Genomic DNA, 26707 nt, shown 5'->3' with positions numbered 1-26707 from the left:
GTAAGCCAAAATCATTCTGGGAAAGCATCTTGTTGACATATGAGGCCAAGATAGAGTTTTTTGGTAAAGCACATCATTCTATTGTTTACCGAAAACACAATGAGGCCTAAAAAGAAAAGAACACAGTACCTACAGTCAAATACGGAGGAGGTTTGAAGATGTTTTGGGGCTGTTTTGCTGCCTCTGGCACTAGGTGCCTTGATTGTGTCCAAAGCATCATGAAATCTGAATGCTTTGGATTGCAAAGTAGTGCACAGTGTCAGAAAGCTGCGAGTGAGTCCTAGATCATCGGTCTTCCAGCAGGACAATGACCTCAAACATCCTTCAAGAAGATATTTAGCAAAAAAGTATTGTATCCAGCTCCCAATGTGTTCATCTAGAAAATATTCTTAAAATATTACATCCATGGAGGCGGTGGGGTAAGCAGGTAATACAACGCTTCCGGAGTTCTTTATCACAGCTCTCACGTCAGGGTGCGAGCAAACACTAATTGCTGGCTGTAATTACAGGTGTTTCAGCCCAGTCATGTGGTGAAGGATATGTGCTCGCAATCGGAAAGGAAAAAGACACATATCCAAGAAAAACGAAAACACATACAAAACAGGAATAAAAATATCTGATTTACAATTAAAAACTAATCCTGTCCAAGTGAGAGGAATAATTAATAGTGAAATATAATTTCTCTGTGAATATTTAAACCAAAAGGGACACAGGGGTCTAAATTATAGATCCAAAAAGCTTCCCTGGTGCGCACATGATGTCTCACATTATGGACAGTGTGGGGTTAACAATCTCATTGACATTTTTAATTTTTTTTTTTTATTGATGAGATCACATCTATTTTCCATTTGAATAATGTTGGCAGCCCTGTTTAGGGACCAGGAGGGATAACCCCCTTTTTTCCAATCTAATCGCTAATTTCCCTATCCAATTTATTTAGGTTACTGCAATTTCTTACAATCCTACTGAACACTCCAACTTGGATGGAATGAATCGTGTGTTCAGGATGGCTACAATGAATAAGAAAAAAATTAAAAATAATATGAATGAGTTTCTTAAGCAGTTTTTATACTGTAAATCAGATTTTTTTTTTTTTTCCTGTTTAGTATGTGTTTTCATTTTCCTTGTATACACTGGAATTGCATATATATCTGAGTTTTTCGTTTCAGATTGCGAAATATCCTACCCCATATGACTGGGCTGAAACACCCGCATGTACCGTAATTACAGCCAGTATTATGACATGAGAACTGTGACAAAGAATGCCAGAGTTGTGTTTGAAACGCATTGCTTTACCTGGCGACCCCTTGACATACCCCCCCTCCTCCATGGAAGTAATATTTTAAGATTTTTTTCTAAATAAACGCATTGGTTTTACCAGGAGCTGGATGCAATCCATTTTTTCTTGTCTGCTCAGGACGATTTCTATGCTCTTCAAATGAACCTCATCAGGTGAGCTGGCTGACTTTCTTTACCGTACTTCAAGAAGGCTCCAGAAATGGTTGCAAAGAAAAGTGCTGGAGAGTTCTGAAGTGGCAACAATGAGTCTGGATCTAAATCTCATCGATCACCTGTGGAGAGATCTTAAAATTGCTGTTAGGAGACGGCACCGTCACATACGAGAGACCTGGAGCAGTTTACAGAAGAAAAAAAAAAAATGGAGGTCTGAATAAGACCTTAGGGTTTTTTTACACTTATTTCAAGAGCCTTACAGGGGACTACAATAAACGGATCTATAGACGCCCTTCATTCACTGGTCAGAAGGTAATTTGGGCTTAGTTTAGAGGTAAGCCATCGTCCCCAATTAATCAAAAATGGCAATTTGGACACCAAACTTGATGAAGAGTGCACTGAAGTAAGAACTGCCAAATTCATTAAGACGCGTGATTTTGGCACAGCTGTCAGCTGTCAAGAGCAAAAAATGTCAAGGACTAGTGCAGATTACTGTAGAAATGTGCGTCTGTTTTGTGGTGTGAATTACAGCGAATTCGACGCTCCCTTCTGGTGAAGCTCCAGACACTTTTCAAAAAGTTGGCCTGGATTGGCAAGAAAATGGCGAAAGTTACACAATGGAATATTTTAAACAGTTTTGCTGCAATAATTCTGTTGAAAACAGTTTAGTGAATCTGCCCTGTTGTCTTGGCGGTACGGAATATCTCAGCAGTGGTGTCCAGTATAAAAACAAAATAAAACATCACGAGGAGAGCATATATAACAATGGGATTATGGAAATCACATGATGGAGACGTTACTGATGTTCTAATGATCACTGCTGGCAGCTCCCGTGAAATCACTGACCAATGATGTGCTCGATGTGAGACAAGTCCAGAGACGCTGCAGACCATGGTAGGACATTCAGCTGCTGCTTACAATAAAGAGAGCAAGACGTGGCCCAATGCGGTCATCATGGAAAATGGCTCCTAGGACTTTGGATACATGGCCGCACCATTGGTTCCACCACCAAATCAATGTAACACCAAGCTGTTAGTGCACCTGGGATGAAGACTAAAGGTGTCCATCTACCGTACATTATGCCACCTCCCACCATAATCCCTACAGTAGGACCGGTGAGAAGTTCCCATAATCCAGGGAATAAGAGTGATGTGACGTTTCCTCATGAAGGACTCTTTATGGCGTTGATCACGTGGTCTCCTCACTAATCTCTGACTATCACTGTGACCAAGAAAAAAGCGGGATTCATCGCGGGACCTCCATTCTATTCTCCATCTGGAGGCCACTTGGGTAACGTCATGAACAGGCCTTCATGAGGGAACGTCACACCGGGTGTACTCCATGGCGTGGGGTGGTATAATGTTCGATAGCCAGACCCCTTTAGCCTTATTCCCAGATATATTAACAGTTCAGCTTTAAATTGATCTGGTGGTGGAACCAGTGGTACGGCCATTTCTGCAAAATGTCCTAGGAGCCATTTTTCAGCACAACACTACGTGTGCTACTGTGAGCAGCCTGCAAGACCTAAATATGCTACGATGGCCTGCAGCGTCTCCAGACTTGTCTCCCAGCCAGCACATCTGGGACATTATTGGTTGGCCATTGCACAGGGAGGAGCCAGCAGCCAATCCTGATGGTTTGCCCATGTGCATTCAGGGTGGCAGAAAATCCTCAACCTCAATGCCAAGGAACGTAAATGCAAGGATTTTTAGGCGCTGATACTCCAAACTTAATACATTTGAATTATTTTTCCACTTTGCCAATAGTTGCAGATCAGTAACTTTTCTTTCCATCCCGTGATTTCCATCATTCCAAGACTTTTCTCTCTCAAAGTTGCAATTTCAATTTTAAGTGGTATATATATATATATATATATATATATATATATATATATATATAGTTTTTTTGAGGGGTGGACGTCACTGAGTGGCAGACAAGCCCAATGATTACAGTACCATCAAACTTATAAAGATGGGAATTTGGCTGATACACGATCCCTGTATGTAACCCCTTTCTCATGTACAGCACCATGGAATTAATGGTGCTATATAAATAAATAATAATAATACACATACATTTTATGGCACAGCTCCAATATGTATGTATACATACAGTATATGTAAATTCACACTCAGAATAAATGACAATGACAGTGAAGGAGGGGATGAAAATGGACCTTTACTTAGGGAAAAAAAAAAAGTACATTTCTTATTTAATTACATTTAATAAACCTAAAAACACTCAACAAGAAATTGGAATAAATATTTTACATATTCCACGAAACAAATGTAATGAGTCGCAGCAAAAATCCCCTTTGTTACAGCTGTTCCTGATGCTTTTTCCCCCCAAAGCTTCATAGCCGCACGCTGTTCGTGTGTATTAGCCATCAGATAGGCAAAAGATTAAAAAACCTTGTTAAAAAAAAAAAAAAAAAATCACTGGAGCCAAACACAACACTGGCTGTCCTACTGACTCAGAAGGGTTCAGTGAACGTTCCCCTAGTGGCAGAAACACAAAAGTCAAACACCCCATCGCCCAGAAGATGCTTCCTGTTTCTTTTAGGTGTCCTCAGTAATATTTTTTTTTTTTACATTCCCATGATGAGCTTTTTGAGGTTGCAGAATTTCGGCACCAATTATTTAAATTAGGTCACTTGCTTTTCTTCTGTCTCTTTTTCAGTGCCTTTTTTAACATTATTGTGTTTTTGATGAAGCAAAAATCTGCGCGTCAAAACGCACCAAAAGCTCATTGTGGGAACTCAGCCAGTCTAAATTCGTTATTGCATAATTTTAAAAAAATATAATAAAAAAAGTAAACATAATACTAGTACTGATCATAGATTATAATAGAAATAACAATACAAAGACATAATTTCAAACGTCAATATAATACAAATAATAATGAAAAACGAAGCAAATAACACAAAAAAAAATACATTAAAAATGAGTGTAAAAAATAATAATGCTAAATAGTAAATTATAATAAAAATACTAATACAATGAAATAATGTTACAAATGTATACTAATAATATATAACAATAATAATACTAAATTATAATATAATTAATACAATGAAATTGTATTTTTAAATATGACACAATAACTATACTATAAATGGTAATACATTGAAATGACGCTAATTATTAATATATATTAGCATTTATTTAAAAAACATATATATTAACATTTAATATAATACTAGTAGCATATACACTATATAAATATAATACTACTATGATATATGCGTACTTTGAAATGATCATTTGATGAAACCTGAATATTGTAGAACATATAGTTGAAATTATGATTAACATAGAATAGTAATATTATGATTTATGCAATTTTTGTAGACTTTCATTATAAATTATTATGATTATGTGCCAATAATACAATTTCAAAAGGAACATTATATAATAAAATAACATAATAATAAAAAAATAATGACTAAATAATAATGTCAGAAATAATAATAATAATAATAATAATAATAATAATATGCCCACCTTTCTTCTTCACTGGCATTCTCCCTGGCTGATATATTTATAAATTAAAAAAAAAAGTGAAATCCTCACGAGCAGGAACAGAAGTCCAAGCTAAAAATTATTGCAGATGTGACAACATAGATCAATTTGTTTAAAAAAAAAAAAAAAAAATGAATACAAATATTAAAAAAAAAGTAGAATCGTTCATGCAAATTTTGCAATTAAAATTTAATAAAAAAATTAAGATAAAATTAAATGAAATATTAAATGAATCCCCCATCAGAGGTCGTTTCAGTTTTACTAGGAAAAAGAAATATGCATAGTACAAAAAAAATGCCTAATGGCATCTGGGCTGCGGTGTAAGTTAGTGTTCCCTGGTGTGGATGGGGGCAGCCCTCCCTGCCGTAGTGCTAGGTAGAGGTGGTGGTCACCAGCGCATCCTCCCGCCAGCTGCTGGGGGGGCTTGTTACAGGGGTCTTGGGTAGCCAGGCAGAGACAGGAGGCAGGGGAGGCCATCCCAGCTGCCGGGCCACAGGGCAGGACGACACATGGCTGCAGGGGGCGCTGCTGCCGATCTCCCTGCTGCCGATCTCCCGCCTCAGGTCATGTCAGGTGCGCTCACACCGGAGCCCAGGCTGCAGCTGGGGCTGGTCCAGGCGTCTGCGTGGTCACATGACTCCGCGCCGCGTCACGTGACGGCCAAGATGGCTGCGCCCATGCAGGCACGGGGGTGAAGGTGAAGAGCGGAGCAGGGCCACGGTCCGGTCGTCGTGTAGGTGAGGACGGACGGGTTTGTGGCGGCCGGTGTGGGGGAGAAGCATACAGGGGAGAGGTGGGTGTCTTCTGTGGATTACTTGCCCTTATTACACCCCCGTGGCTTCTGACAATCACCAATGCTCTTATTTCGTGCTTTTTATTTTTGATAGATTGGATTGTTTTATTATTATTTTCGGGATTGGAAGTAATTTCATATATTTATTTTTTTATAATTTTGACTACTTTTTACACCATTTTTTGGTCCTTCTAGTGGACTTGAACCTGCAGTTGTTTCATCGTGCTATATACTATCAAATGGTCGCCTGCGGAGGGGCGTCGTAAGAGTAAGTGGACGGCGGTGACCGGGAGTGCGGGCGATGGGCAGCCGGACGGGGGTCCGCACAGGTTACAGCGGAATGTGAAGGGTTAATCAGCAGCGATCTGAGCCGCCTCCGGTCACTGCTGTTAGGCCTCTTACACAGGTCCGGGTGGTGTCTGTTTTATTCACAGATCCGACACCCATTATCACCTATGCTGCTGTTCACATGCCCGTGTTTTTCCGGCAGCACGGATGACAAGTAACAGCACAAGTCAACGGGTCCATGACAAATACATAAAGCATATGGGTGACAACTGTCTGCTGTACGTGTGTAACATTACAAGGTATAGAGACTTTGTAATTTATTTTTTAATCCATGCTGGAAAAAAACTGATGATGATGTGTGATGGTGAACACAGGCTAAACACAGATGACACACTAATGGTAAACCCAGATGACACACGGACTAAGCACGGATGACACAATGATGACAAATGGAGTATACACTGATGGTAAACAAGGATGACACACGGATGGCACCAGTACTGTTTTTCCAGGCGTTTAAGTACAGACGTGTGAAGGAGGCCTTGGAGGCAGATACTGGGCATATAACACAGCTCCTGACCCTGCACCGTACATCCACAAATGACATTTCGTGTACTATGGTTGGGAAGGGGTTAACGTATCATAGACCAAGGACCCAATTTTTTGAAGTCTGTAATGCAATTGCAAGGCAGTTGCACGCAACCACCACCAGGGGGCTCAGGTAAGGGGGAAAAGGTGCAAAGTGAGGAGCGCCACCAGGAGGCGGCAGAGTAGTCAGACAGGCCGGTCAGCAACATATGGGAAGACGAAGTACCAGAGGTCACAGCCATGCACGAGGTCAGAGACAAGCCAGAAATCAGAACCAGACGGGAGCGCGGGATCCAAAACGTGAGACAAAAAACGCAGTCAGGGTGCAAGCCAGAGAGTCAAAGCCAGACGGGAAACGTAGTAACAGAGGCGGAAAGCAGGAGAGAGAGATCAAAATACAAGCCGAGTCATACACTGTAGGGAACCACCAAACACACACCAAGTCAGGGAACGGGTGAGGCACAGGTAATCAGAGGCAGAAGGATCACTAGGGTATACGGATCAGCTGCCCAAGCCAGGGACTGCAACTATTACTGACAAAAGCTACCAGGAGTGGCACCAATAAATAGCCACCCAGGAACCAAAGAGAGGCAGGAAAGGTTAACCCAACCATAACCAGGCTGGGGAAAGAAAAGCAACAAGAAACCCCGACCTGGATCATGACAAGTTACTTTTTAAACTCCTTTCTGACCTCGGACGGGATAGTGCGTCCGAGGACAGACATCCCGCTTTGATGCAGGGCTCCGGCGGTGAGCCCGCATCAACGCCGGGACATGTCAGCTGCTTTGAACAGCTGACATGTGCCCACAATAGAGGCGGGTGAAATCGTGATTCACCCGCCGCTATTAACTAGTTAAATGCCACTGTCAAACGCAGACAGCGGCATTTAACCGGCGCTTCCGGCCGGGCGGCTGGAAATGAGTCACATGATCGGGGGTCAGCGATGCTTCTGCAAAGTAACCATAGAGGTCCTTGAGACCTCTATGGTTACTGATCCCCGGTAGCTGTGAGCGCCACCCTGTGGTCGGCCCTCACAGCACACCTGCATTTCTGCTGCATAGCAGCGATCTGATGATCGCTGCTATGTAGCAGAGCCGATCGCGTTGTGCCAGCTTCTAGCCTCCCATGGAGGCTATTGAAGCATGGCAAAAGTTAAAAAAAATGTGAAAAAAAATATAAAAGTTTAAATCACCCCCCCTTTCAAAATAAATCAATAAAAAAAATATCAAACCTACACATATTTAGTATATCCGCGTTCAGAATCCCCTGATCTATCAGTAAAAAAAAGCATTAATCTGATCGCTAAACAGCGTAGCGAGAAAATAAATTGAAACGCCAGAATTACGTTTTTTTTCGTCACAACGACATTGCATTAAAATGCAATAACGGGCGATCAAAAGAATGTATCTGCACCAAAATGGTATCATTAAAAACGCCAGCTCGGCACGCAAAAAATAAGCCCTTACCCGACCCCAGATCATGAAAAATGGAGACAGTACGGGTATCGGAAAGTGGCGCAATTTTTTTTTTTTATAGCAAAGTTTGGATTTTTTTTTCACCACTTAGATAAAAAAATAACCTAGACATGTTAGGTGTCTATGAACTCGTACTGACCTGGAGAATCATAATGACAAGTCAGCTTTAGCATTTAGTGAACCTAGTAAAAAAGCCAAACAAAAAACAAGTGTGGGATTGCACTTTTTTTGCAATTTCACCACACTTGGAGTTTTTTTCCCGTTTTCTAGTACACGACATGCTAAAACCAGTGATGTCGTTCAAAAGTACAACTCGTCCCGCAAAAAATAAACCCTCACATGGCCATATTGACGGTAAAAATAAAAAAGTTATGGCTCTGGGAAGGAGGGGAGCGAAAAACGAACACGGAAAAACGGAAAATCCCAAGGTCATGAAGGGGTAATCATTCAAGTTGAAGACCTCTCCAGAAACCTTATTCTAATCAAGGACAGGAGTGAGATATAAAAAAAAAATGCAACAGTTGGTAAAATTCGCATTTTACAAATCTGCCTAAAGGTTTATTCAGATGTCTGTTTTTTCAAGTACAAGAAATACTGAACAAGTTTGACCAGAGTTTGGTCCAAGTGTCATTAGTTTTTTTTTTTTGTACATTAAAAGTGGGAAAAAAAATTCTCTGTTCTTTTCCTATGTAACAGTCCATGAAAATCGGACCATACTCGGATGCCATCCAAGTGCTGTCTGTTTTTTTGTTTTTTTTTAAAGGACCCATAGACTTGCATTGCTCTTGTGAGATTAGCCCTTTTTTTCCTGAGGGAGATAAGGCACTGCCATAGCTCGCTGACAGCAGCTTTCTCCTCTCTTCTGATAGAAATACATGAATGGTCAGCCAAGCCGAATGTTCATTTGTATGAGGGACTCAAACAAAATTGTCTGCTAGCTCAAAGGATTATTCCCATTTTCACAAATCACTGTTGTTGGATAGAGCTTGTGGATACAAGCAATTTTGCTTTTTACCGCTTTTTAAATTTTTCAGTCGTTCTTGTGATATTAACACTTTCCTTTTGTTTTCATCTCGTTGCTTTGGTGACCGACCACCGCTGCAAGACAGCAGAACATTCTCAGCGCTTACAAGCTCAAAGTTCTGTTTTTAAGCTGACCGGGATCACTGGAGAGTGCTGTTACCTCCTAATCGCGTGCAGATTCATTGCAGCGCTTAAAAGCTAGACAGCAACGGTGGTCGGTTTCCTAGGCAACGAGCTATAAACATAAGAAAAGGTATAATATCTCAAGCACGACTGGAAATTTTAATAAGCAGTAACTTGCAAAAGTGCTTGTTTTTACCAGTGCTGTCCGACAATATCCATCTTTGCGAGTGAAAGCCAGGAATTAGAGTGCCGCAGCACAGCTTTGTGCCGCTGCCTCCCAGCGCATACACAGTGCTCAGCTAAAGCCAAAGCAAGCTTTACCGAGCGAGGCCGGATTTTAGGAGTTATTCTCGTGACTTCAGACCTCCCTTTAGCAAGTCAATCACGTGAGATGAAAAAAAGAGGGAGAGCGGCACTTCCAGCCTCTGGAAGTGCCCCTTTACCTTTTTTTTTTTTCCTTCTATTGTTGCTGTGCTGCACCAGCTAGACATGGCACCCAGCGGTTTTTGCCTCCCGTGGACTTTAATCTAACAACCACCCCTTTTAATCATATGAGACACTATGGCTCCCAGCATGCGCTGCCAGGGCTTTGGAAATTGTACTTTCTCAGCGACGCATCGGTCTGCCACTATTGGTCTCCACTGTGTTCTCATCTCCTGTCTTGTATGTTACAGGTTTACAGCACGAGAGTCATTTGGACATAACCGAGCCACGATGGGGCATCCAGAGAATCCGCAGAGCGAGTTTGCAAAGTTCCTAAACGTGAGATTGAGTGAACTCCCTGCAGTTGACCGGTGAGTATCGCCGTGTAACGGAGCCGCGTTACTACTCTACACAAAACCCCTTTAGAATATCCAGACGATTTTTTTTTTTTTCTATAGCGGCCAGTCAGTTTAGCATGCGCAGTCCTCGACGCGCTCTGCATCTTCTGCTCATGCATTCTTCACCATCATAAATATGAGTGGCTTACTTAAAAAAAAAGCAATATTTTTATTGAAAAATTTGAAGCTGTGATCCCGTTTGTAATATTGCGTGTCAATATCACACTTAGTGGCATATTCAAAAAAAAAAAAAGACCTGGCGCCTGTGCAAGGCTCATGACTGCCATGCTGACCTACTACACAGGCGCTTCCCACCTTGGGCGCCAAAGTTGTTAAAGGGTTTTTCTGTTTTTACAAACCTCCTGCAGCTTATTAAAAAAAAAAAAATGATCTGTGCTTTGGTCGCCCTCCCGGATCCTGCACTGAGTTTACGCCGCTGCTCTTGGTGTCTGTAATTGCCTGCAGCACTGACGTGACATTGACAGCGCTGCAGCCAATCATGGAGCTCAAGGTCATGTATGTTTAGTGTGTAAGAAAAGCCCCCGACATACATGCTAAATGGGTGCTCAAGGCTAAATGTCCTTTTGGCCTTGATCTAGCTGATAAATGTAAAAATAAGAAAAAAAACAAGTTTACAGCTTGGTGTACGTTTTTTTTTAGGACCCTATGGCTTTCTGATGTAACTTTATACCATTAACGTTCATGTCTGGAGCTTTTCATGGTGTATACGTGAAACAGAAGTCCTAAGCATGTTGAGAGCAGAGATCCTAAATGGGAAGGCATTAAAGCAAAGTATATGAGAAAGTAGCCGAGGTTTACTCCGGGAATTGGCCTTGTCCACATAAAACACAGAAGTGATTTCAAGTATTGCAAAATAAATTAAACTATACCTGTGACTTTCCAGAATAAGCTGTATTGTGTGTGTACATGATGAATGAAACCATTTCTGGCCATTATATGACTTGAATCCTGCATTTTCCACCATTTTCCCCTGTGCAGGCTCTGTAAATTTTCAGTTGTTTTTGTGGACACTAGCTACTATGATGTCTCCCATACACAGTACACAAAGACATGAGGGATTCCTGCTCTCTTGTCTCTATGTAAAACATATTCAAAAGCAGCAGCATGGAGGACATTATACAGCAATACTGAGCAGTGTGGCTGTGAATCCAGCTTCAGGGTGAGATAATCATTGCAAGCAGCAGCACAATCTGTGTCTCCCTCTGTTTGTTCTGTGACTTTGCTCCTTCCCTCCCTGCAGACTTCAATAGACAGATATAATCAAATCGCCATACACAGCACAAACAGAAAAGAGGGGTCACTGCTCTCTTGTCTCTGTGTAGCACATGTTTAGAAGCTACAGCAGCAAGGAGGATATTATATTGCAGAACTGAGCATTGAAGCTGTAAAATAAGCACTGGTGTGATGTAAAATACTAAGAAGTCAAAGCTTCGAGAACATTATATTGTAGCACTGAGCGGTGTAACTGTGAATCCAGCTATGGGATGAGATTAACACTAGAATCAGAAGCACAATCTGTGTTTCTCTCTGTTCTGTGACTTTGTTCTTTCCTTCCCTAGAGACTTCAATAGGCAGATATAATCTGCTTCCCATATACAGCACACACAGATAAGAGGGATCACGACTCTCATGTCTCTATGTAGCACATGTACATAATTAGCATTGAGGACTTTACAGCAGTACTGAGCAGTATAGCTGTGAATCCAGCTCCAGGGTGAGATTAACACTAACAGCAAGAACATAATGTGTTTTCCTCTGTCTGTTCTGTGACTTTGCTCCTTCCTTCCCTGCAGCCTTCAATAGGCAGATGTAATCTGCTTCCCATAGACAGCACACACAGACCAGACGGATCACTGTTCTCCTGCCTTTCTGTAGCACATGTACAGAAGCTGCATGGATGATATTATATTGCAGTATTGAACAGTGAAGCTGTGAAATAAGCAATGGGGTAACGTAAAACACTAATAAGCAGACGCATGGAGGACATTATTGAGCAGTATAGCTGTGAATCCAGCTCCGGGGTGATATATACACTAGAAGCAGCAGCATAATCTGTGTCCTTCCTCTTTCTGTTCTGTGTTTTTGTTCCTTCCCTCTGACGTAATCTGATCTCTCAGTGAGCTAGCTAAGTACAAAGGAAACACAAATATTAAAGGGGTTGTCAACACCTTCTTGAAACTAAATGTTTGGCTTAGCATCGCCTCCCGACGCGCGTCGGCGCCGTTCCAGCGGTGTCAATAATGAAGGAAAGTGAGCGGCTGTCATCATGTCTGCATTGTCATTGGTTCCGCCAGAATTGATTAATTAATATTTATATTGCCTATTAAAGGGCCAGTTTCCCTTTGTAAGATGTAGGGTTTGTTTTTTCTTACCCTTTTCTCTCCTGTCTCATAGGAAATATTTCAAGTATGGAAGCTTGCTGATCGGTTTAAGTGCCGCGACTTCTGGTTTTCTGAGCAGCCAGGTATTCAGACAAACCATGAAGGTCAGACGTGGCTTCCTCATCTCCTCATTCATCGTGACCAGCCTCCCCCTGTTCCAGACCACGTTCGTTTATCAGCTTGCTATACCCAATACCATCATGTCTGGTAAGGAATAGTTACCCCATATGTAACTATATACCGGGGGGGCGTCACAGCTCGGGATTTGGGGGATGTGCATGTGGATACTTGACAGATTTTCTGTCGACATTTGCAGTCAGAAAATCTATAAAACAACAGTGGCAGCAAAGTGGATGCAAATGCAGAAATTGACCTGCAATTCGGATCTTTGACCCCTTTAAGATGCGGCCATTTTTCTTATCTGTGCTTTCATTTTCTCTCCCCTCTTCGAAGAGCCACAATTTTTTTTTCTTTTTTTTCCCTTGGCCATACGAGGGCTTGGTTTCTTGTTGTTGTTGCAGTTTTAAATTAATTTTATCATATAATGTACTGAAAAAGGGGGGGGGGGGAATCCAAATGGGGGAAAATTGGAAAATTAAGCAGCAATTCTGCCTTTTGGATTTTTTTTTGTTTTTACGATGTTCACTTTGTGGTACAAAAGGGCAGAGTAACTTTGCTCCACGGGTCAGTACTGTTATGGTGTTACTAAACCTATATAATTGGCACCCGGGTGCTGTCCGCTTTTTACTGTCTAATGGGTTGGAGACGCTTGAAAAATGCATTTCTATATTTTTCACATATGACATTCATAGTAAAAAGGACACATGGACCGGAAAGGGATAAAAACAAAGAAAAAAAACAAGGATCAAAACTGATGTCTTGATTGAGGCTTTAAAGGGGTCATCTGATCTTTTGTTAGAAGTCTGCAGACGCTCTATGTGACAGCGGACGGCGCTCTGTGTGACTGCGGATGGCGCCGTATGTGACTGCGGATGGCGCTCTGTGTGACTGCGGACGGTGCCGTATGTGACTGCGGACGGTGCCGTATGTGACAGCGGATGGCGCTCTGTGTGTCTGCGGACGGCGCTCTGTGTGTCTGCGGACGGCGCTCTGTGTGTCTGCGGACGGCGCTCTGTGTGTCTGCGGACGGCGCTCTGTGTGTCTGCGGACGGCGCTGTGTGTCTGCGGACGGCGCTCTGTGTGTCTGCGGACGGCGCTCTGTGTGTCTGCGGACGGCGCCGTATGTGACTGCGGACGGCGCTCTACGTGACTGCGGACGGCGCTCTACGTGACTGCGGACGACGCTCTACGTGACAGCGTGTTATGTGGCCGCAGATGACGCACTATGTGACCGCAATCTTCTGAATCCTGGCAGCGTTAACACCACACGCTGTCAGGATTCTCCAGTGTCGGTGGTGAGAGCGGGCGGTCATATTATTATTATTTATTATTATAGCGCAATTTTTCCCATGGCGCTTTACATGTGAGGAGGGGTGTACATAATAAAAACAAGTACAATAATCTTGAACAATACAAGTCACAACTGGTACAGGAGGAGAGAGGACCCTGCCCGCGAGGGCTCACAATCTAGAAGGGATGGGTGAGAATACAGTAGGTGAGGATAGAGCTGGTCGTGCAGCGGTTTGGTCGATCGGTGGTTACTGCAGGTTGTAGGCTTGTCGGAAGAGGTGGGTCTTCAGGTTCTTTTTGAAGATTTTGATGGTAGGCGAGAGTCTGATGTGTTGTGGTAGAGAGTTCCAGAGTAGGGGTGATGCGCGAGAGAAATCTTGTATACGATTGTGGGAAGAGGAGATAAGAGGGGAGTAGAGAAGGAGATCTTGTGAGGATCGGAGGTTGCGTGTAGGTAAGTACCGGGAGACGAGGTCACAGATGTATGGAGGAGACAGGTTGTGGATGGCTTTGTATGTCACGGTTAGGCTTTTGTACTGGAGTCTCTGGGTAATGGGGAGCAAGTGCAGGGATTGACAGAGGGGAGAGGCCGGGGAATAGCGGGGGGACAGGTGGATTAGTCGGGCAGCAGAGTTTAGAATAGATTGGAGGGGTGCGAGAGTGTTAGAGGGGAGGCCACAGAGTAGAAGGTTGCAGTAGTCAAGGTGGGAGATGATGAGGGCATGGACTAGGGTTTTTGCAGATTCTTGGTTTAGGAATGTACGGATCCGTGAAATATTTTTGAGTTGGAGGCGGCAAGAAGTGGAAAGGGCTTGGACATGTGGTTTGAAGGAGAGATCAGCGTCAAGGATTACCCCGAGGCAGCGAGCTTGTGGGACTGGGGAGAGTGGGCAACCATTTACTGTAATGGATAGGTCTATTGGGGGGGGGGGGGGTCGTGTGAGATGGGGGAAAGATGATGAATTCTGTTTTGTCCATGTTAAGTTTTAGAAATCTAGCGGAGAAGAAGGATGAAATAGCGGATAGACATTGAGGGATTCTGGTTAGTAGGGAGGTGATATCTGGTCCAGAGATGTAGATCTGTGTGTCATCAGCATAGAGGTGATACTGAAAGCCGTGAGATTCTATGAGCTGTCCCAGGCCAAAGGTGTAAATGGAGAAGAGCAGGGGCCCTAGGACTGAACCTTGTGGGACTCTGACAGATAGGGGGCGAGGTGAGGAGGTGGTGTGTGAGTGGGAGACGCTGAATGTCCGGTCTGTTAGGTATGAGGAGATCCAGGATAGGGCCAAGTCTGTGATGCCAAGGGATGAGAGGGTCTGTAATAATAGGGAGTGGTCCACTGTGTCAAAGGCAGCCGACAGGTCGAGGAGGAGGAGGATATAGTAGTGTCGCTTGCTCTTGGCGGTTAGTAGGTCATTGGTGACCTTAGTTAGGGCAGTTTCAGTGGAGCGGTGTGACCAGAAGCCAGATTGAAAGCGGTCGAAGAGGGAGCAAGAAGAGAGATGGGAGGACAGTTCAAGATGGACGTGTTGTTCCAGTAGTTTTGAGGCATAGTGGAGAAGTGATATAGGGCGATAGCTAGATACAGAGGATGGGTCAAGAGAGGGCTTTTTGAGGATAGGTGTGATTGAGGCACGTTTAAAGCTTGAGGGGAAAACACCAGTTGTTAGTGATAGGTTGAAGAGATGGGTTAGGGTTGGGATGAAGACTGTGGTGAGGTTTTGGATGAAGTGGGATGGGAGCGGGTCAAGTGCACAGGTGGTGAGATGCGATCTTGAGAGTAGAGTGGAGAGTTGATCTTCTGTAATGGTGGAGAAGTTGGTTTTGGAGGTGGAGGGCTGGGTAGTTGGGAGGAAGGGTTCTGGGGATTGTTTACTAAAACTGTCTCTGATATGACTGCTTGTAAGCGATTTGCATACTCTCGGCCACATTTTGATTAGACGTGCGCAGACTTGATAAATTCACTTTTATTGAACGAGCCCTAGCACCTGTCGATATGTGGCTGGGAGTAGGCAAATCGCACACTAGCATTTTACGTGAATATCCGGTCTTGCTGCCGACACCAGAAAATCCTGACAGCGTACAGTGTGCACGCCATGAGGATCCAGAAGTCAGCAGATTTCTCACAAAGGACCGGACAATCCCTTTAAGGTTGCCAGGGTTTTTCACACAGATGCATTATATTCTATTGGGCTATTGCTTACCTTATTGGCATATCCTCCTTTTCTTTGCTATTCACATGTCAGAGGTTGTTTGTTTTTTTTGACAGATGATTTACATTAAAAATAAAAAAAAAATGGAGACGTCATGTTTTGGGTGCGACTTGCAGACCGAACTTGACCATTCAAGTGAATGGGTCTGCGAAAAAAAAAAAATAGCACACTGACACTGTCCGAGCTGCATCCTAGTGCTTTCCACTGTAGGAGAAACTTTGGAAACCTTAAGCAGTTGTATAAAGGAAAAAAAAATAAAACAAGAAAAATTGGATGCTACACAGACCACAAACTTTTATATCTGTCTATCCAGATAAAAATGCACTAGACAGGAAATACCATTTATAAAAAGTATATACAGTCATGGCCGAAAGTGTTGGCATCCTTGAAATTGTTCCAGAAAATGAAGTATTTCTCCCAGAAAATTATTGCAGTTACACGTTTTGTTATACACATGTTTATTTTCTTTGTGTATATTGGAACAAAATAAAAATAACAGTGGAAAAAAAAGGCAAACTGGACATAATTTCACACAAAACCCCCAAAATGGGCCTGACAAAATAAACTGTTGGCACCTTTCCAAAATTGTAGATAAATAACTTTTTTTTTCAATCATGTGATGCTCGTTCAAACTCGCCTGTAGCAAGTAACAGGTGTGGGCAATATAAAAATCACACGTGAAACCAGATAAAAAGGGGAGAAGTTGACTCAATCTTTGCATTGTGTGTCTGTGTGTGCCACACTAAGCATGGAGAACAGAAAGGGGAGAAGAGAATAATGATGAGCGAACGTGCTCAGATAACGTCTTATCCGAGCATTCTCGAGTGTTGAGACTGTCTGACAGCCGCAGGGACTTGAACATAATATACGAGCACGCCCAGATGCTCGGATAAGACGTTATCCGAGCAAGTTCGCTCATTACTTGAAGAGAACTGTCTGAGGATTTGAGAACCCAAATTGTTGAAAACTATCAACAATCCCAAGGTTACAAGTCCATCTCCAGAGATCTTGATGTTCCTTTGTCCATTGTTCGCAACATAATCAAGAAGTTTACAACCCATGGCTCTGTAGCTAATCTCCCTGGATGTGGACGGCAGAGAAAAATTGATGAAAATTTGCAACGCAGGATTGTCCGGATGGTGGATAAGCAGCCCCAATCAAGTTCCAAAGAAAGTCAAGCTGTCCTACAGGCTCAGGATGCATCAGTGTCGGCGCAAACAGTCCGTCGACATTTGAATTAAATGAAACGCTATGGCAGGAGACCCAGAAGGACCCCACTACTAACACACAAACATAAAAACCTAGACTGAAGTTTGCCAAAACGTATGTGAGTAACCCAAAATCCTTCTGGGAAAGCATCTTGTAGACAGATGTGACCAAGATAGAATTTTATGGTAAAGCACATCATTCTACTGTTTACTGAAAACGGAATGAGGCCTACAAAGAAAAGAGCACAGTACCTTCAGTCAAATATGGTGGAGGTTCAAAAATGGTTTGGGTTTTTTTGTTGCCTCTGGCACAAGGGTTCCTTTACTGTGTGCAAGTCATCATGAAATCTACAGATTACCAAAGCATTTTAGGTCGCAATGTAGCGCCCAGTGTCAGAAAGCTGGGTTTGTATCCTAGGTGTCCAGCAGGAAAAAAAGACCCCAAACATACTTCAAGAATCCCCCAGAAATGGATATAAACAAAGTGCTGGAGAGTTCTGAAGTGGCCAGCCATGAGTCTGGATCTAAATCCCATTGATCACCTGTGGAGAGATCTTAACCCCTTTACCCCCAAGGGTGGTTTGCACGTTAATGACCGGGCCAATTTTTACAATTCTGACCACTGTCCCTTTATGAGGTTATAAGTCTGGAACGCTTCAACGGATCCCGGTGATTCCGGTATTGTTTTGTCGTGACATATTGTACTTCATGACAGTGGTAAAATTTATTTGATATTACCTGCGTTTATTTGTGAAAAAAAAAAAAAAACAGAAATTTGGCGAAAATGTCGCATTTTTCCAACTTAGAATTTTCATGCCTTAAATCACAGAGATATGTCACATAAAATACTTACTAAGTAACATTTCCCACGTCTACTTTACATCAGCACAATTTTGGAACCAAAATTTTTTGTTGTTGTTAGTTATATTATTATTTTTTATTTATTTAGCACCATTAATTCCATGGTACTGTACAGAGGGTTAAAAGTTGACCAGCAATTTCTCATTTTTACTACACCATTTTTTTTTTTTTTTAGAGACCACATCACATTTGAAGCCACTTTGAGGGGTCTATATGATATATAATATCAAAAAGTGACACCATTCTACAAACTGCACCCCTCAAGGTGCTCAAAACCACATTTAAGAAGTTTATTAAACCTTCAGATGCTTCACAAGAATTTTTGGAATGTTTAAAAAAAATAAAAATGAACATTTAACTTTCTTTCACAAAAAAATTACTTCAGATCCAATTTGTTTTATTTTCCCAAGGGTAACAGGAGAAATTGGACCCCAAAGGTTGTTGTACAATTTGTCCTGAGTATGCTGATGCCCCATATGTGGGGGCAAACCACTGTTTGGGCGCATGGCAGAGCTCGGAAGGGAAGGAGCGCCATTTGACTTTTTCAACGCAGAATTGGCTGGAATTGAGATCGGACGCCATGTCACGTTTGCAGAGCCCCTGATGTGCCTAAACATGGAAAAATAAAGATTATTATAATTCCCCAATTCTAACTCCAACCCTAACGATAACCCTAACCACACCCCTAACCCAGCTGTAAACGTAATCCAAGCCCTAACCCTAACTTTAGCGCCAACCCTAACCCTAATGGGAAAATGGAAATACATTTTTCTTTTATTATTTTTCCCTAACTAATTGCGTGATACCGTTCCACGTTTGGTAAAATTGATAAAGCAGTTTTATTCTTCGTGTCAGTGCGATTGCAGCGATACCTCATTTATATCATTTTTTTTATATTTTTTTGGCGCTTTTATACTGTAAAAACTATTTTATATAAAAAATTTGTTTTTGCATCGATTTATTCTGAGAGCTATGACTTTTTTTATTTTTTTGCTTATGATGCTGTATGGTGGCTCGGTTTTTGCGGGACAAGATGACGTTTTCAGCGGTACCATGGTTATTTATATCCGTCTTTTTGATCGCGTGTTATTCCACTTTTTGTTCGGCAGTATGATAATGATAATAAAGCGTTGTTTTTTGCCTCGGTTTTTTTTTTCCCTACGGTGTTCACTGAAGGGATTAACTAGTGGGACAGTTTTATAGGTCAGGTCATTACGGACACGGCGATATTAAATATGTGTACTTTTATTGTTTGTTTTTTATTTACATAAAGAAATGTATTTATTGGAATATTTTTTTTTTACTTTATTTAGAAATTTTTTTTAATATGTTTACACAGTGTAATTTTATTTTATTTTTCTTAGTCCCAGGGGGGACATCACAGTATAGTGTCAGATCGCTGATCTGACACTTTGCAATGCACTGTGTCAGATCAGCGATCTGACAGGCAGTGCAGGAGGCTTGCCGGCGCCTGCTCTCATCAGGCGCCGGCAAGCCACCTCCCTGCAGGACCCCGCGGCCATCTTGGATCCGGGGGCTGGCAGGGAGGAGGATGGAGGAGACCCTCGGAACGCAATTGCTCCAAGGGTCTAAGGGAAGCACCCAGGGAGCCCCCTCCCTGCGCGATGCTTACCTATGCCGCCGGGACACTTCGATCTTGTTTGATCAGTGTTCCGGGGGTTAATGTGCCGGGAGCGGTCCGTGACTGCTCCTGGCACATAGTGCCAGATGTCAGCTGTGATAATCAGCTGACACTCGGCCTCTCTCCCCCTGTGAGCGTGATGACCTGTCGATGGTCATACGGGCCAAGGTCACATGGACGGGATGGTACGTTGGATGTCAGAAAGGGGTTAAAATTGCTGTTAGGAGAAGACGCCTTCACATGAGACCTGGAGCTGCTTACAAATGAAGAGTGAATCAAGACTCCAGCTGAGAGGTTTTAGAAGCTTGTGGATGGTTATAGGAAGTGATTGATTGCAGTTATTGATTCCAAAGGGTGTGCAACCAAATATTAAAGGGAATCTGTCACCCCAAAAATCGTATATGAGCTAAGGCCACCGGCATCAGGGGTTTATTATTATTATTTATATAGCACCATTAATTCCATGGTGCTGTACATGAGAAAGGGGTTACATACAGAGTTATAGGTATCATTGACACAAATTTACGATGACAGACTGGTACAGAGGGGAGAGGACCCTGTCCTTGCGGAGTTACATTCTACGGGATATGCTTATCTACAGCATTCTGTAATGCTGTAGATAAGCCCCCGATGTAACCTGAAATTTAAGAAAAACAGGTTATGTTATACTCACCCAGGGGCGGTCCGGTCCGATGGGTGTCGCGGTCCGGTCCGGGGGCCTCCCATCTTCTTACGATGACGTCCTCTTCTTGTCTTCACGCTGCGGCTCCGGCGCAGGCGTACTGATTTGCCATGTTGAGGGCAGAGCAAAGTACTGCAGTGCGCCGACGCCGGAAAGGTCAGAGAGGTACAGCGCCTGCGCACTGCAGTACTTTGCTCTGCCCTCAACAGGACAGATAAAGTACGCCTGCGCCTGAGCCGCGGCAGGAAGACAAGAAGAGGACGTCATCATAAGAAGATGGGAGGCTCCGGACCGAGACGCCCATTGGACCGGACCGCAGCGGGACCGCCCCTGGGTGAGTATAATCTAACCTGATTTTCTTACCTTTCAGGTTACATCGGGGGCTTATCTACAGCATTACAGAATGCATTACAGAATGCTGTAGATAAGCCCCTGATGCCGGTGGCCGCAGCTCATATACGATTTTTGGGGTGACAGACTCCCTTTAAGTTGAGGGTGCCAAAAATTTTGTCCTGCTAATTTTTAGGTTTTGTGTGAAATTATGATCAATTTGCCTTTATTTCCTCTTGTTTTGTTTTTTTTTTGTGTGATATTCCAGTACACAAATATGTGTGTAGCAAAACGTGTAATTGCAGTGATTTTCTGGGAGAAATACCTCATTTTCTGGAACAATTTCAAGGGTGCCAACACTTTCAGCCATGACTGTATTCTAGTAAAACACCGGCCCCACGATGCCTTAAAGTCTAAAAATTAGCTTATTGAAATGAAACTATGAGAAAAAAAACAGTTACACAGAAAATATAAATTGTTTATTGATTGACAAATATTGATAAAAAAGACACCCAAAATACAATAAAAAAGCTTAAAAAACATGTTGGTACAAACAAAATATAAATGATAGCGCTCATGAGAGAAGTACATTTAAGGACTCTAATACTCTAATAAGGTATAGGCAAAAATGATCCTGATCACAATCCATCATAGACATGTCTTTAACAGCTCAATATTTTTATTATGTCAGTAAATCGCCCAATAAGAATCAAGGCCATTGTATAACCTTTTACAAACACATTTTGGAATTATACAGACCTAAATTCATGGATAGAAATGTCACTTCTCCACCTCCCACTCCAATGTGTGTTTCGCGACGTGCTTCATCAGGGCTCATCACCCCCTGATGAAGCATGTTGCGAAATGCACCTAGAGCCATTTAAATGTATTTATTATATTGGGGCAGATGCCTGTTTTGTTTTCACTGCCCCATCGCCTCTCTACACGTTTTTTGGGGTTTATTTTGTCTTTTGTGTTATTTTTGTATCAATATTTGTGGATAATCGATTGGTATAACCAGTAAAGAATTTATATTTTTCAACCGATTGGCTACTTATTTTTCTATAATGAAATAAGCTTTTGAGCTAATGGTTTTGTAAAACTGATGAAAATCTGAGCTAGTGCACTGGGAGGGGAAAGGGAGGTAAAAAAGGAAAGAAATTACCAAACGAGATTTTAGGTTAAGTTTAGAGGCGCGGGCTGAACTTGTTGGAGCCGACATGTGGGATAGGGATCTGCAGAGTGGTCAGCCTCCTGGCGATCAGTGGGTGGATATGCAATAAGGTTCAATTCTGGGAATACCCCCCCTTTTTAAAGACAAATTAGACCTGGTCTTAAAGGGTTTAATAATGGGCTAGTTCCTATTGTTCCCTCTACTCATATAGTTGCAATAGGGCCACAGTTTCTGCGGTTTTGATCTGCAGCTGTTTTCCATGAGTTTACAGTACCATGTAAATCTATGGAAAACAAAATCCGCAGTGCACATGCTGCGGAAAAAAACGTTCGGAAACGCTGCGTTGTTTATTCCGCAGCATGTTCATTCTTTGTGCGGATTCCGCAGCAGTTTACATCTGCTCCATTATAGGAATCTACAGTTGTAAAACCACATGTGAAATCCACACAAACAACGCAAAAAAAAAAACGCCTTTTTTTAAGGCCTCTAACACTTAACCTGTCTTGTTTGACTCATGGCTGTAACCCCTCCATACACAGGAACGACTGAGCGCTCTGCTGGCAGCTTATCTCCCAGAATCCAAAAAGAAAAGTTGTGCCGGATAATTGTCTTCCCCAACATCATCTGTTAGGAAAGAGTTGGAGGTCCCCCCCATACACATTAGACCGTCGGACTGATGTGTATGAAGCCCCTTACAAAACATAATTTTTTTATATATATTTATGTAATGATGGTATTTTTCTTTTTAAAGTATATATTTTTTTACATTTTTGTCTTTTTTTTTTTTTTTTACTTTAGTCCTAAAATTAAACAGGACGTGTGACCACTCTGCCAGAGTCAAATTGGAGTACAAACATGGGGCCCTTAATAGACCTCCAGCTGCCAAGGAAATACATTGGTAGCTCACAGTTGCATTGCCGGGACGCCAGTCTGGTGACAGATGGAGATTTCTCCCTCTGTTAAACCACCTACAAGCTGTGATCAATAGTCACTGCGGCATCTAATAGATAAAAGAGCCGTGATTCAAAGCTGTAGTAGTGTCGGCTCTGATATATAGCGTACACTTGCTGCGGATGATCTGGACATTGTCCCTGTGCAGTAATTTTCAGTGTCTCCGGTAGTCGGAACCAGTGCTTGGCCGGGTGGCACGAATGGCTTAAGTCCGACTACTTATGGCCCTGCAGGTAAAATGCCGCGCACCCCCAACAACTGCTCAGTATTCTGCATTTTAATGTTTGCGGTTGTTTTTTCCTCCCTACAGGTAGGATGAACTGTTCTCTATGTAACACTATCCGGGGTACCTGCATCGGCGCCATTGTCGGGGGTCTGGGTTCAGCGTCCTTAGCTGCATTTCTCAGCACAGCGTACTTTCTCAAGTAAGTAATTCGCACATGCTGACCTCTGTAATGTCGTCTTGCATTCCGGTATCCCGAGAGTAGATCGTGTAATTCTGTGCATCCCATGATATACGAAGTGGCGCCACCTGGACTTCATTAGATCAGGCAAAACAATGAGATTTATTGCGCCTGTCTCGCGATTATTGATAAATATAAGCGCCCCCCCTGCTGTTCTTTTCAGTCCACCACATTGCTGGTTGTCAGTAGCTCAGTCCCACCCACTGGATCCTCTCGTAGTGATCCATGCAATCTTACAGCCAGACGGTAGAGCGGTTTCATCGCAGCGGCATCGGGCACATCAGGTGGATATTCCAATAAAGAAATCCTTCTCCATGTTTCCTTTAATACTTTCACGAGTTGGCAATTTTATTTAAATTTCTTCAGGTTTTTTTTTTTCCTTCCTTTCTTCTGAGATCCGCATTGTTTTTGGCGTTCACACAGTAATATTTTTAGAGCACCATTGATTCCACGGTGCTGTACACGAGAGGGGGTTACATAGAAAACACAAAGAACTTACAGTGAGGAAATAGTGACAGATGGGTACAGAGGGGAAATGACCCTGCCCTTGTGGGCTTACAGTCTAATGGGGGAAGGAGACAGTAGGTTGGGGGGTTGTAGCAGCTTTGATGGTGGTGAGGAGACATCTCCGGTGGTGGTGAAGGTGGCAGTGGGGTTATTGCAGCCTGTAGCTTTCTTGAAACGATGGGTTTTAAAGTTCTATCTAAAGGACCCCAATGTGGTGGATAATCGGACGTGATGTGGCAGCTCCAGTGGTGGTGAGGTGGCAGTGGTGTCATTGCAGGCTGTAGGCTTTCCTGAAGAGGTGGGTTTTCAAGTTCTGCGTGAAGGACCTGAATGTGGTGGATAATCGGACGTAAGGTGGCAGCTCCGGTGGTGGTGAGCTGGCAGCTCCGGTAGTAGTCAGGTGGCATTGGGGTTATTGCAGGCTATAGCTTTCTTGATAACATGGGTTTTCAAGTTCTGTCTGAAGGATCCGAATGTGGTGGATAGTCGGACGTGTTGGGGCACAGAATCTGAGGATGAGGGACACTCGGGACAAGTCTTGGAGGCGGTTGGGTGAGGAACATGAGTGTGGAGGAGAGAAGGAGGTCTTGGGAGGACCGGAGATTACGTGTTGGAAGCTGTTGAGAGTAGTTCAGAGATATACTGACCAGACATATTACGGATGGCTTTGTAGGTCAATGTTAGTAGTTTGAACTAGATACTAGGTATTTGTAGAGTGAAGACATGGAAGAGTGGTGAGGATAGAGGTTGATTAGTCGTCCAGCGGAGTTGAGGATGGGCTGGAGAGGTGCCAGTGTTAGCAGGGAGGCCACAGAGGAGGTTATTGCAGTAGTCCAGGCGGGAGATGAAGGAATGAACTAGTATTTTAGTATATTCAGGGTTGAGGAAATGGCGAATTCTGGAAATATTTTTGAGTTGGAAGTAGAAAGAGCTTGTATGTGTGTGATGCAGACTCAGGGGCAACTCCGAGGGAAGATTTCCGGTACAGCGGAAAGTGATAGCTCAGGTAGGAGATGGAGGAAAGATGAGTTCAGTTTTGTCCACATTGAGCTTTAGGAAGTGTGATGAGGAGGACATGGCCGATAGACCCTCTAGGATTCTGAACAGCAGAGAGGGAGATCTGAGAGCCTATATAGGTGGTACTGGAAGCCATGGGACTTTATAAGTATAAATGAAGAGCAGGGGTCCTAGGACAGAGTCTTGAGGCACATTAACAGCGAGGGCAGGATGGGGCGGTAGTGTGGGAGCGGAGGACGCTAAATGTGCAGTTAGTAAGAGATTAGTAGATCCAGGAGAGGGCGAGGTCTTTGACGACAAGGAAAGAGGGGATCTGTAGTCAGAGGGAGTTGTTGATGGGTGTTTTTTTTTTTGTTTTTTTTTTAAGGACAAGTTGTAGTTTTTGCCGATACCACTTTACCACATAGTGTACTGAAAACTGTGTGGGGAAAAAAAAAATACAATTCACCCCATTGTTTTTTACGTTTTTGTGGCTTTCATTATGTGGTATAATTGAGCTGGCAGTGTGATTCTCTAGGTCCGTAAGATGACTGAAATACTACATTTTGTTTGATATAGATTTTCTTTGTGGTTTAAAAAAAAAAAATTCTGAACTTTCTTTAACAAAATAAATAAAAATTCCGCAATTTTCTGAGCCCTTCATTTTTAGATATTGCCAAAGCTGTGTGCTGGCTCGCTGTTTACATACAGTAGTTTGATCGCTTTTTATTGCATGTTCTGGGAAAGTGCCGTGGCCAAAAAAAAACAAAAAATCTGCAATTCTTATGGTAATTTTTTGTTCACATTTTTTTTCTGTATCCACAACACTGCTCTTTTGGCAGCGAGAAACACAGGTTTTTATTGTGCTTTGGGAGCGAATGACATGTGATTTGCCGATAATCCATGTTTAATGAATGTAGTTTTATTCACCGAATACACAGCTTTCTATGGGTGAAAAAAAAAAAAAAATACTAAAAGGACATGCAGATTACGAGATGTCTGACCCCTCATAGCTTTTGATTGTACTGTGAAATGCAGCTTTTCTGCAAAAAAAAACCCCCAGAAACCATAGCAAACAAGCTGCATGTGAACATGGCCTTAGGAGCAATGAATGGTGCACGGAGCTCTTATCCCAACACTGTACAAGCATAAAGCGGCACTCCTGGGCTGAACTTCTACTGTCTGTGATATCCCCCAGAATGAGGAGTCCTAAAAATGGGAATCGGCAAAAGTTTTGCTGTAGTGGATCCTAGAGGGCGGAATCTTATTTATTTTTTTTGAGCGTGTTGTAACGTACATGGGACTATTGGGTCTGTGCTGGGACAGAAGCCATTCAGATACTGATAAATTCCTCTTTTTCCCTTTACACAGGTACGACAAAAGGCCGTTACCAAATAACGTCTTCCGCTTCTGCATTAACCTCTACAAACCCGCTCTCCTGAAACTGAAGTATTTTTTTCTTTTTCAAACCATTTTCTGCATGGCGGTCAGCGCTCGTTATTACGCCGTGTATGAGAAGATGCTGATGATCCCTCCCCAGCTGGAAGAGGCGCAGAAGTAAATGCCGCAGTCAGATTGTAATCAGAACTTGATTTTTTTTTTTTTTTTTTTTTTTACGGCACTTTTATTTTGTTGTATTCTCTGATGGGTTTTGCCACAAATTCTTCCAATATGCAGTTCTTAATTCTGAAATTTTAAGCAACATTAAATATATATATGATCAATCAAATAAAGGCAGCATACTGTAGCGCCAAAACTTGAAAACATGAAAATTGAATTGTA

General features: G+C 42.7%; 2 protein-coding genes across 8 annotated transcripts in view; one reads left to right on the top strand and one right to left on the bottom strand.

Annotated features, from left to right (window-relative positions):
• Window positions 1–5604, bottom strand: part of DLG2 (discs large MAGUK scaffold protein 2) — a 1278757-nt gene extending 1273153 nt beyond the window's left edge. For 3 of the 5 annotated variants that reach the window (XM_077298627.1, XM_077298628.1, XM_077298639.1), the window contains exon 1: window positions 4956–5604. In XM_077298627.1, the coding sequence (XP_077154742.1) occupies window positions 4956–4974 (19 nt within the window). In that variant the 5' untranslated portion in view covers window positions 4975–5604. The remainder of the gene's footprint in view (window positions 1–4955) is intronic. The other 2 variants (XM_077298630.1, XM_077298629.1) reach the window with 2 other exon arrangements.
• On the top strand, window positions 5576–26658 carry TMEM126A (transmembrane protein 126A). Of its 3 annotated transcripts, XM_077298646.1 has the most exons (6): window positions 5726–5766; window positions 5962–6034; window positions 9938–10057; window positions 12500–12693; window positions 23269–23383; window positions 26297–26658. In XM_077298646.1, exons 3-6 carry the CDS (start codon window positions 9978–9980, stop codon window positions 26484–26486), a joined length of 579 nt encoding a protein of 192 aa, XP_077154761.1. In that variant the 5' UTR covers window positions 5726–5766; window positions 5962–6034; window positions 9938–9977; the 3' UTR covers window positions 26487–26658. The 3 variants fall into 3 exon arrangements, with proteins under 3 accessions (XP_077154759.1, XP_077154760.1, XP_077154761.1); XM_077298644.1 differs by lacking the exons at window positions 5726–5766; window positions 5962–6034 and adding an exon at window positions 5576–5710; XM_077298645.1 differs by lacking the exon at window positions 5962–6034 and having other exon boundaries at window positions 5629–5766.
• The last annotated feature ends 49 nt before the right edge of the window (window positions 26659–26707 follow it).

Source organism: Ranitomeya variabilis, chromosome 3 (assembly GCF_051348905.1).
Source record: "Ranitomeya variabilis isolate aRanVar5 chromosome 3, aRanVar5.hap1, whole genome shotgun sequence".
Taxonomy (NCBI): Eukaryota; Metazoa; Chordata; class Amphibia; order Anura; family Dendrobatidae; genus Ranitomeya; species Ranitomeya variabilis.
The sequence above is the reverse complement of the archived record's forward strand: the minus strand, read 5'-3'. Positions and strand labels throughout refer to the sequence as shown.

Bases quoted from the DNA above. Each gene is read 5' to 3' on its own strand.
- TMEM126A (XM_077298644.1), top strand. From the start codon at position 9,978: ATGGGGCATCCAGAGAATCCGCAGAGCGAGTTTGCAAAGTTCCTAAAC. The intron at 12,694-23,268 runs GTAAGGAATAGT...TCCTCCCTACAG, and splicing joins ACCCAATACCATCATGTCTG to GTAGGATGAACTGTTCTCTA. The intron at 23,384-26,296 runs GTAAGTAATTCG...CCCTTTACACAG, and splicing joins AGCACAGCGTACTTTCTCAA to GTACGACAAAAGGCCGTTAC.